The sequence below is a fragment of the Rhinolophus sinicus genome, linkage group LG13 (genome assembly GCF_036562045.2).
Source record: "Rhinolophus sinicus isolate RSC01 linkage group LG13, ASM3656204v1, whole genome shotgun sequence".
Classification (NCBI taxonomy): Eukaryota; Metazoa; Chordata; class Mammalia; order Chiroptera; family Rhinolophidae; genus Rhinolophus; species Rhinolophus sinicus.
In genome coordinates, this window is record NC_133762.1 from 36,958,873 (window position 1) to 36,971,036 (window position 12,164).

The 12,164-nt window shown below is 34.4% G+C and overlaps 1 protein-coding gene across 1 annotated transcript in view; it reads right to left on the reverse strand.

The window, feature by feature from the left end:
• The window catches only part of ITCH (itchy E3 ubiquitin protein ligase), a 74,682-nt gene that overhangs the window by 10,082 nt on the left and 52,436 nt on the right, over nucleotides 1–12,164 (reverse strand). The window contains exons 15-21 of the mRNA XM_019733743.2: nucleotides 11,515–11,603; nucleotides 9,623–9,782; nucleotides 9,227–9,360; nucleotides 8,767–8,907; nucleotides 3,638–3,758; nucleotides 3,086–3,190; nucleotides 1,084–1,180 (exon numbers count right to left, since the gene is read on the reverse strand). Of these exons, the coding sequence (XP_019589302.2) occupies nucleotides 1,084–1,180; nucleotides 3,086–3,190; nucleotides 3,638–3,758; nucleotides 8,767–8,907; nucleotides 9,227–9,360; nucleotides 9,623–9,782; nucleotides 11,515–11,603 (847 nt within the window). The remainder of the gene's footprint in view (nucleotides 1–1,083; nucleotides 1,181–3,085; nucleotides 3,191–3,637; nucleotides 3,759–8,766; nucleotides 8,908–9,226; nucleotides 9,361–9,622; nucleotides 9,783–11,514; nucleotides 11,604–12,164) is intronic.

Here is a 12,164-nt window from a genome sequence, read left to right on the forward strand (position 1 = left end):
ATAACTGCTACTTGGTTGTCTGGCAGTTGCCTCAATAGTCAGCAGATGCTAAGCAACTCATTTTCCTCACCCAAATATTCCAAACCATGTTCTTTATACTTCACAACTTCTCCACTTCTCCAAGTTTCATAACATGATATTTTTGACATTCTTCCTTCTTATCTCATCTTTTAATCAAGTCCTATTTCTACCCTTGGAACTTCTCTAGTCCTTACTCCTTCTTTTCCATCTCCACTTTCATCTAAGATCAGGTTCTCATCATTGCTCCAATAATTTCTTCCTGTCTCCAGGCTCTCCCCATCTTTTAATGCATGCTCTGCCTTGCCATCAAATCTTCCTCAAATGTAGCTTCAGCAAGTTTTCTGCTCTCCAAAGTTTCCATAGCTTCCAATACCCTCAGAGTAATGTCCAAATTGTTTTGTTTGGCTTTTAAAGACTTAAATTGGTTCCACACTGTATCCAAAATTACCTGAGTTCTTTCAATTGTGACTCGCTGCTTCACTTGAAGCAGGCTTAGAGATCACAACTTCTATTCTATCAGACTCGGCATAATATTTGTGTTAAAGACTTGAATTTAATTAATTTTTTAGTCACAAAATAAATATTCTCATGGTCATTCATTTCCAAACAACACACATTTTAATCAGTGACTACTATGTGACAGGCACTATGCTAAGTGCTAGAAATAAAAAGATGAAGATATAGATCTTCACCTTAAGGAGCTCTAGGTATAATAGGGAAGAGTGGTGAACACATCATTAAAATATAGTATAATACAACCAATAGTGCCTGGCTCATAGGAGACACAAAAATGTTTGCCAAATGACTAATGAACAATCAGAGTTATATGTAGAAAACAGCTATCCTACTGAATTAAAACGTGGGGTCTAGCCTAATGGTTAAAAATGTCTAGAGGTAAAGAGTACAAAGTAATATAAAAGTTTACACAAATCCAGGTTAACTATTTAAGAAAACAGCTACGCTTACCTCTTATTTCTGATAAGTTATATATACACACAGTGATGTGACAGCAGTGTGGTAAAAATTTTTGTATAGGAAAAATATTCCTGTATATATACATACCCATGAGGTCAGCAAATCCTCCAACTGGCAATCGGCAGGTTCCAGTAACAAACTGTAGAAGTCTCATTCTCTTCTCATTATCAATTTCTTTAACAAACTATTAAAAGCACATTTAAAGAGATATATAGGTTGTATATTATGTTTAGCATACTAAACAATAAAGAAAAACAATCACTTCAAAACCTTAAATGAACTCCCAGTGTCAGAGGCACTAGATAATGACTGTGCCCACCACTGTGGATGGCGGAGCTTCTCCATGTTTGTCAAAGCCCCACCAATCTATATAAATCATAGGACCACATCCTGATAGGGACGTAGAAAAAGAAGGGTACCCTGGACCCAAGAGCTCCCTACTCATGCAGTCTCAAGATCAGCTCTTCTAGAGCAGCCCTTCCTTTTTGCCCTTAGATCTGCCTGTCTTATAGGATATTCATGTGGTTACACAGGACACATAGCTTGAGTCAATATACATTTTTCGATTTTATTAACAAACTAAATGAAACTCACTGAATTCTGATCCAGACATACCCTAATAACTTCCTTCTCTCAATATTCCTTAGGTTTCGGTATAGCTAAGCATTGCCAGGATTATGTGGCCTTCAACTCCTATATAATTCTGACTCAAAATATTAGGTCTCTGGAGGATGCTTTCTAGCCTGTAGCACAAGTACTTTGGCTCAGCCCAATATTTTTTTCTAAAGAATAATTTTTATCCTATTGTATTACTGTCGAGTAAAATGCTCATCCTATTTGTTACAGAAGCTTAGTTCATCCAAGTTTCTTATGAATTTCTTTATGTGAATAGCAGAAATTTGAATTAAAAAATTTATTGTGGTAAAATATATGTAACATAAATATCTACCATTTTAAGTGTACAATTCAATGGCATTAAGTACATTCACTCTGTTGTATAATTATCATCACTATTTCCAGAACTTTTTTATCATCCCCAAATTCCGAATGCATTAAACTTATCTCCTCACTTACCTCTCACTCCAGCCCCTGGTAACCTCTATTCTACTTTCTGTTTCTACTTATTTGCCTATTCTAGATACCTCATATAAGTAGAACCATACAATATTTGTCCTTTTGTGACTGGCTTATTTCACTTAGCATAATATCCTCAAGGTTTATCCATGTTGCAGTATATGTCAGAATTTCCCTTCTTTCTAAGGCTGGGTAATATTCTATTGTATGTGTATGCCACATTTTGTTTATCCATCTGTTGATGGTCACTTAGGTTGCTTCCAACTTTTGGCTATTGTGAATAATGCTGTTATGAACATAGGTATGTAAGTATTTGTTTGAGTCCTTGCTTTCAATTCTTTTGGGTATACCTAGGAGAATTTTTGGATCACAAGTTAATTCTATATTTTACTTTTTGAGTTACCACCAAACTGTTTTCCCCAGTGGTGGAACTTTGAAAACCATTTTACATTCCCACCAGTAATGCAAGAAAGTTCCAATTTCTCCACATCCTCACCAAGAATGATGATTTTTCATTTTTTTATAATAGCCACCCTAATGGATGTGAAATGGTATTTCATTGTAGTTTTGATTTGCACTTCCCTAATGATTAGTGGTGTTGAAAATCTTTTCATATGCTATAGCAGACATTTTTTGAAGAGATACCACTATGATTCCAAACCAGGTCTCTTTCTTAAGTTTGCCTTCTGAATATCATCTAATTTTTAACGAGGTATGAATGATAGAAACCATACTTTAGACAGTTCTATAAAATTCCAAAGCATTTAGATTAAATGCAAGGGAATCTTATCATCTGGAGTTATCTTATATTCTGGGCAAAGGTTCAAGGTATGGGTTTCTTACTTGGCAATAGTCTCAAAACGATACTGTTATAATCTGTATGCATTTATTACAATGCATAGATGGAATAAGGGGACTGAATATACTGGTACATTTTGTTCATGACTCATTTCCACATATAATAAAAAATTTCTAAAAAATTACGGTTTGTCAATAGAAATAAACTAAGACAGACCTGCCAAAACCACATGATTTGTTTGCTTGTCCTAGTGTAATGACGGTAGATGGTATGTCTTTGCCAGTCAGTCAAATCAATCTCTTGCATTCCACATAAAAGGACCTTTAGGAATAAAAAAAGACAAATGGTTTCTTTAGGTAATTGTACAACCTATATAAAAATGCTAGATATAGTTAAGACAGGACCAATATTAAACAACTTTCAAAAAGCAAATTAATCAGGAAGCTTTGGCTTATAAACTGTGTATTAAGAATTGTATCTACAGTACTCATGAAAGGTGAGTTTCCACGTATGGTGTCATATATTCACGTAGTCAGGTAAGTAAATCATTCATTGTAGAGAGGTTCTGATAGTGATACTTTTTTTCGGTAATATTTTTACATATTTGGATAAATTATGGATCTTTTAAAACACTGGGGATGCTTCAAAACATCTTGCCTACATCAAAAATACTACTGCCACTAGAAATATGGGAAAGTGAGCTGAAAGCAGACAACTGAAGGCATTATTTACCAGCAAGCTGCAGAGGAAAGAAGAAAAACTCATTACCTCTAACTCCTTTGCGTCGAAGTACTGCAAATACTGCTGGGGAAGAATTTCATTAAAGCCCTCAAAGAAAGCTTGTGTCTGTTCTTCAACACCTCGGGACAACCTCCATTCAGCTACCATTCTGGTAAATAGACATAAAAAAAGGCCATTAGGAAGTTTAGATTTTTACCTTTAAATTCTGAGTGTAAAAATAGTTTCTAAAAACTTATGAAAAACTTCAAATATATATTAAAGTAGAATATAATGAACTCCATGTACAGATATCCCAGCTTCAACACAATACCAACCTTATTTCATTATGCCTCTACTAATACCCTATATATAATTTCATTTTAAACATAAATATTCCAGTATATAGCTCTACAAGAAAGAAGTGTTTTTTAAAAACACAACCACAATTCTATTATCACACAAAAAAGTGAATAATAATTACTTTATATCCAATGTTCAGTGCTCAAATTCTATTGATGGACTCAAATTTTTTTTTAAACATTGCTTGAGTCAAAGCTAAAGAAAAGTTCATACACTGCAAAAGTCTCTTAAGCTTCTTTTAACTTACAATTTCCTTCTGACAATTTTTTGAATGAAAATATTTTTAACGAAAATTCTCCTCTACTAAATATTCTTAGATTACAACTTTGACTTTCTTCTAATCTTCATCTATATACATACATATTAACAGTTAAAATCACAACAAACAAACTGTTTTTTCATTTTATTACAGAATATTTTCTAACAATTTTAATAAGCAAATAAATGTGTATTTTAGGTATTTGATTCCTTGATGACAACTTAAGACAAGTCCCAAAGTTTATTGAAAAGTGAAATTTTGGAAAATGGCAGTGTAGGTTGTATTGGACTAATCTTCCTGGTGATTATAATGATAAACTCTGGGGAAATTATAAAAAAAAAAAAAAAAAATGACCTCAGAGAGAAACCAAAGGCAGGCAGAACCTGGTGGGGATGAGATTTCTGAAGGAAGATGGAACACTGGAGCAGATCCACATTTACTAGGCTTTTCCCCAGGGCACTTCCCAGTTGACACAGAGCACTGGGGAATAGCGCTCAGATGGAAAGCAACAGTCTCACTGGGCTGAGGAAACAAGAGGCAGGGAGCCTGAAGTTGCCAAAGCTGCTACGGGAAAATTGCAGAAAGAAAAAGAAGACAAAGAGAAGAAGTTCCCAAATCTGCACAGAAATGTACTTCAAATCCTTAGCTGACTCCTAAATACAAATGTAGAGGATAACAGGACTTCAGGGAACCCAGTGCAAAAAACAACTAGAAAGCCAAAGACCCAAGCTGAAATTTCAGCAACTACTTAGCGTTGGAGAGACAGAATTTAAGAGTTTGTATCTCACCAAGTTACACAGTAAACACTTTGTGCTTTCCATTGTAAGAGTAAGGACCAGGTTCTAGGAATAAAGGTTATGTTTTAGGATTACAGGCACAATGGAAATGTATCAGCTCTAGCTCGCTCCCACAGGATCAACGTGATCTACCTTTAATTTAACTACCCATCAAAACAAAACTCAATATTCTTCAGAGGATGAAAAAAGAATCCAGTCTCTACCAAGTATCACCCACAATTAAAAAAAATGACTACATATACAAAGAAGCAGAAAAATGTGACTCATAATCAAGAGAAAAAAGTCTATATACTAAGGCCCACAGATGGCCCAATATTGAGGTTAGCAAAGACTTTTTAAAAAGCTATTAAAGATGTATTAAAGAATTTATAGGGGCGGCTGGATGGCTCAGTTGGTTAGAGCGTGAGCTCTTAACAAGGTTGCCAGTTCGATTCCCACATGGGCCAGTGAGCTGCGCCCTCCACAACTAGACCGAAAAAAACAGCTTAAGCTTGGAGCTGAGCCAGTGGGCGACTGGTCAGCTTCAGTGGTTAGAGCGCAGTGCTCATAACACCAAGGTCACCGGTTTGAGTCCCACATAGGCCAGTAAGCTGTGCCCTCTACAACTAGATTGAAAAACAATGACTTGACATCCTGGAAAGACACACTGTTCCCCAATATTCCCCAATAAATTAAAAGAAAAAGAAAAGAATTTATAGAACAAGATGGACAAAATGAGTAAAGAGATGGAGATTCTCAGCACAGAAACTCTTACAAGAACCATATGGAAATTATAGAATATCTGAAATGAAAACTTCATTGGATGAGCTTAAGAGAAGGCAAATTCAAAGGCAGGTCAATCAAAATGATCCAAACTGAAAGACAAAGATAATTTTATATATATATATGTATATGGCATCTGAGAACCATGGGATGTTATCAAAGGTTAAATATACATGTAACTGAAGTCTCTGAAGTATGTAGAGGGAATCAAGCAAAAGGAACATCCATAGAGATAAACGCCCCAAAATGACATCAATCGCAGATACAAGAAGCTCAGAAATGCCAAGAACAAGTACACAAGAAATCACAATTAGATACATCAAAATGCTAAAAAATAAAATTAAAGAGAAAATCTTTTAAAAGCTAATGGGGGTGGGGGGAAGGTGGGAGGGCATTTCATCTAGAACAACAATAGTTCACATCATTGAAAATAACAGAAGGCAACAATAGAATGATATTTTGAAAGAAAGTGTTTAAAAAAAAAGAAAAAAGCTATAAACCTAGAATTCTAAATCTCATAAAAAATATCCTTCAAAACTAAAGGTGCCATAAACATGTTTTCAGATAAAAGCTGAGAGAATTTATTGCCAGCAGGTACACACTAAGGTAAATGGTGAAGAAAGTTTTTAAAGATGAAGGGAAATGATCCCACAGGGAGAAACAGATTTGTGGGAAGAACAGAGAACCAGAAATGGTAATGTGACTAAATACAAAAGACTATTTTTTCTTAATCTATTGTTTGCTTAAAGCAAGAATAATAATGTATTATAGGGTTTATAACATAAATAAAATATGGCAACAATAAACACAAATGGCTGGATACAAATGGAATCATACCATTATGAACCTCTTATATTGTACAAGTACTATAATATTAATTATAGGTTATATTTTATAAATATATTAATAGAATATTATAGTGGTACGTTAAAGATGTATATTATTATAATCATTAGAGCACTCACTAAAAAAATTAGAGATAGGGGCCAGCCCGGTGGCTCAGGCGGTTAGAGCTCCATGCTCCTAACTCCGAAGGCTGCCAGTTCGATTCCCACATGGGCCAGTGGGCTCTCAACCACGAGGTTACAAGTTCAATTCCTCGACTCCCGCAAGGGATAGTGGGCAGCGCCCCCTGCAACTAAAATTGAACACGGCACCTTGAGCTGAGCTGCTGCTGAGCTCTCTGATGGCTCAGTTGGTTGGAGCACGATCTCTCAACCACAAGGTTGCCGGTTTCGACTCCCGCAAGGGATGGTGGGCTGTGTCCCCTGCAACTAACAATGGCAACTGGACCTGGAGCTGAGCTGCGTCCTCCACAACTAAGACTGAAAGGACAACCACTTGAAGCTGAATGGCACCCTCCACAACTAAGATTGAAAGGACAACTTGACTTGGGAAAAAGTCCTGGAAGTACACACTGTTCCCCAATAAAGTCCTGTTCCCCTTCCCCAATAAAATCTTTAAAAAAATAAATAAATAAATAAAAAGAATTAGCGATATAGTTAACCAACAGGAAAGATAACAAAAGAAAACTAAAAATGTATTAATTCAAAAGAAGGCAGAAAAGTAGGAACAAAGGAAATTGGAAAAAATAAGGTGGCAGACTTAAGTCCAAGCACCAGTAGTAACATTAAATGTAAATGTACTAAACAATGCAATTAAAAAGTAAAGATGATCAGGCTGGATAAAAATAAACATGCTGCTTATAAGAAACATACTTTAAATACAAAGACACAGGACTGAAAGTCAAGGATGCGGGAAGGTATACCGTGAAGATTACTAATCACAAGAAAGCTGGATATATTAATATTTAAAAAGTAGAAAAGCAGTCCCAGAGGAGTCCCAGAAACTGGAACTCAAGAAGAAACAGATATGTGAAATCTAACCTTGAATTGGTGTTGAGAATATGTGAATGAACTAAAACCTCTTCAGACTAAAATTATGAACCCATGCAAAGCATAAGAAATGATACACTATAAACCATTATTTTACTTATAAATTTTGCCTGAACTTACAATATTCCCCATGAAAATATCTGCATATAAATTTGAGATTCTTTTCAATGACACGATGTTACATAGGCATAGTAGTTACAAAATCAGTATTTAAAAGAGTGATCTAACATTACTTCTACCATTAAATAAAATTCCAACTTTTGGAGAAAAAGTGAAAGTTCTAAAATGATCAAAATTGTTTTTTTATCACTGTGTAAATCTTCAAAATTCTGGTTAAATTGAAAATATACCAGAAAAGGTATATGAAACCTATTAGCACCCGCTAGACTAATTCTTTGTAAGGTTTAGTTTGAATTAACCTTCTAGATAATTCTGCTACCCTGCTGCCTCTAGAAGAACTTGTCTTACTTCTCTCACTGCCAAACTTGTTGAAAGAGAAATTTAGACTGTCTGCTTAATTTAGTCCTTAATTTCTTATAATCTGGCTTCTAATCTACCACATGTCTAACTGTTCTGTTCTTTTAAGGGTTATCATAATTTATTAGCCACCACATCGTCTAAAGATCCCTCACTTTCCTTGGCTTCGGAAATGCAGGACATGGCAGAATGGAATAACAACTCTGAGATGATGACAGCACCACACACAGCATGGCTACTCTTAGCTATTTACTACTATGTGTGACTTGTCCTTTCCAGCTACTATATCTCTGCTCATAACTTCTGCTCTCATTTCTGAAAACTGAATCCTACCCAACCTTCAAGGCTCAACTTAAATATCATCAGTTACTTGCTCCATGATTACAATGAGATGAAATGAAGTCTCCCTCCTTTGACTTCCCATAGCACTTTCCTTGTTCCTTTCTCAACAAGATAGAAAAAGTGATCAATCATATCCTTAATAATACACAATCAGTTCTCATAATTATCAATAAAAAGGCAAAAATTATTTTGTGAACTATTGTCCACTAGTATTACTAGGCAATTATCAATGTGTTGTAATACACAGAAAGTCTAAACTATGTCAAAAGGAGCACTCTCTCTCACCTGATATATTCTTCTTTGTTTTCTTCTGTTACAAGAATATTGCCGCCATTGGGTTTCAAATCATGACTCTTGATTTCACCTAAAATTTCTTTATCAACGGAGAAGTACATTTCCAATCCACATTCCTCAATATTGTTTTCTCTGCACAAATGAAATTGACACGATTTGTTACTCTAATTCAATCATATAAAAGTTTTTAACTAAAGGACTATGATCTTAATTACTATTACTCTATAACATCAAAATAATAAGAAAACTAAAAAGTTATGCTCTAAAGTCATATTTTTGCCTAAGAGCTTGGGTTATTTCTGTAAAATGTATCACATTGAATAATGAGACAGATTTAATGTAAACTGTTTAAATTCAATAAACCAATTATATGCTTACAGTTTAGATAAGTTACCACCATAATGAAAGCATATAGACTATACATTGATAAATTAAATGGAAATAAACTTACTTAACCCAGATGAGAGAATTGTAAAATTCTGGATCAATAGATTCTAAATCCTTGAGTCCAACTGGTTTGTTCAAGATACGCTTATAGAATGGCAAAGAAAAGCCTGTGTCTATGAATTTCCCATGGAACAGAGCCTATGCAAGAAGAAAACAATACCACTTAAGGAAATTTTACAATAGTCATTATATTTCAGAATGTTAGATGAGTTCTTTATTTTTTTAAAAAAGGCTCCCCTGTCTTATGATCTATTATGGCACAGTTGTGGAAAAAGGGCAAATATAACAAATTCAATCTTAGAAATGTCTTAGTGATAAAATTTCCAAATGAAAAAGTTAAAGAAACAATGCTCTAGTATTGCTGAATTAGCAAAGTAAACAGTTCTCTACCTATACTTACCATGGCAATAAACCTTCCAATAAAACGAAAATATTTCAGGTGATCTGGATTGATGTAAGAAGCAGGGTTTATCTGCAAGCAGTAGTTATCCTTCCCTGCATATTCAAACAGGCAATACATTGGGTTCAACACCTCATGTGATAAAAGAAAGAACCATTCTCTGAAATTAAGAAAAAAAACTTATGGTGAAAATCTTTAAGAACCATTCCAACAAATCAAAGAGCAGTGCTACAAAGTTCTCAGGTAGTCAGCATTCCTCAACTGGACATAATTTCCTAGTCCTATGTTGATTTTTACTGTTTCTGTTCAAACTGACACCTATTTCACACAGATGATATTTACACACCGCTTATTATATTTCAAAGAATCTAAGACATCATTAACTTTAGACACCATTATTTGATGAACCACTAAAAACTTTTTCCCAATTATAATTGATACACATCACAATTTCAGAGATGTTAAAATTTGATAATATTAGTCTTAGACTCAGTGAAATACACGTAGGCAAGTTTAAGCTTCACTATTGACTCGTGGCTAGAGCAACTGAAATGAATCTAACATTATTCCACCTATTACTAAGATCCACAGTGATCCTCATCAAGTACCACCGCTCTCTAAATTCTAGATAAATATGAAAAAAGTCCTATTTCAGAGCAATAAAGACTTAATTCAAGCTACTCACTCAATAGAAAAATGCTCTGAGAAGCTCTAATTCAAATGCTGTGAAAATACCAACCAATATTAACAAAAGATTATAGTTACTAATTAATATAATATGGGTGGGTCTGGTAGAACAGTTGGCAGAGCAGATTTGGGACAATACATGTGGTATCATCTTGTGCCTGAGATTTCTTTTCCTATTAGTTCATGATCTCTGGTGATAATGCTGCTTACTACTTTAAAACTGCTCGTTGATTTTCTAATTAAGAATGAATAGTTGCCCTCCTCTTAAATGATCTCTAACCTACACAAAATAAAGTTTCTACTCATATTTATTATTTACTTGTGATTACTTCATACATTTTGAAATGTGAACTCTGAAACACAACATAAATAAAAACTACTAAAATGTAGCCACCAGTTAGTAAGCACTAGGTCATTAATCAACAGTATCTATACTCTTCACAATAATCCTAGAAAGGTAGATACGACTATTGTTATTTTACAGATGAAGGTATTTGACCCCTGTCATACTAGTGAGTGCAGGAAAAGGATTCAAATCAGGTCTTGATTCCAAAGTCCTTGCCTTTCTACAATGCAACTGCTATGCAAATATTTAAATTGATATATTTGTTATGTAATAAAGCTATTTCTTGCTTCAGTCTATCTTCTAGGTTTTAACTAGAAGCTCCAATATTAAGAAAATAGAATTAAAATTTTCAACTCCTATTTTATACAGCCTTCTATATTCTCAAAATAGATATATTAATCTCAGTTGGGAATTGAGTTACTATTAGCTCTATCAGTAATCGGTGATGGGAAAATGACCTGATCACTATAGAGCCTTGTATGCTCTGTGGATCAGACATGAGGTGATGGATTGAACACTGGCTTCTGGTTTGATGATGCAAAGCTTGCATCCAAGCTCTACAACTTAGTATGTGCTTTAGGTTAGACTCTAAACCTCATTATTACCTTTAAAATTCTCCCTCATAGGGTTATCCTGAGGATTAAATGAGTGATGTGGATGAAATCAACTAGCAGTCCCTCAAAGTACCTTCCAAAATAATGTTGGTGAAATTATGCAGCTGCAGCCATAATAAAGGCACAATAATTTGCTATATTTCATTTTCCTGAAATATAAGATTGAGAAAATAATACTCGCAAGCAAAGTGTAATGATACCTTTGGAAGAAAGAACTAAGTTCTGAGTATTCATATTATCACTACCTTGCTACACCTCCATAATCTAAACCTTCTTCTCCTGGAAAAATCACCCACAAACGTCTTCGCAGATCTTGGGGACTGAAGCTCATTATCTACAAAACAATATAGTAAAAGAATTGGTAAAAGCAGTTGTTGAAATACCATTCCATTCTATCACTTCCAGGTTAAGTTAGTTATTATAAGTAACTTAAATTCCCCATGACACAGAATGGTGTTTGTGGTCTAGTCAACACAACAAATACAGAAAATACATTAAAGTTTCATAGTATTTTATATATTATACTTATCTATATCTTTATACACTTTAAATATATAATTTCCTTTTTAAATGATCCTACTATTGACTTACAAAGTTGCTTCTCTCACTTGCTTAGCGCACGGTTAATTGTAGGCATGGTCAGAGGTTAGGTCCCTTTTTTGTTTGTTTTGGTTTTGGTAGGTTTGGGTTTATTTACAGCCAAAAGGTACACATAATAGCTAACTGGCTAACTTGGAAATGAAAACCAGTGGCTGCAGAGAAAATATAGTTAACTTTAGAAACTCGTTTTCAGTAGAAACCTGGAAAAACTACTCAAATTTTGTGTCCCACTACAGTGGTTAATAAGATCATCTTCATATTTGAAGGACAGTATAGTTTATGAGCTGTAATAGGT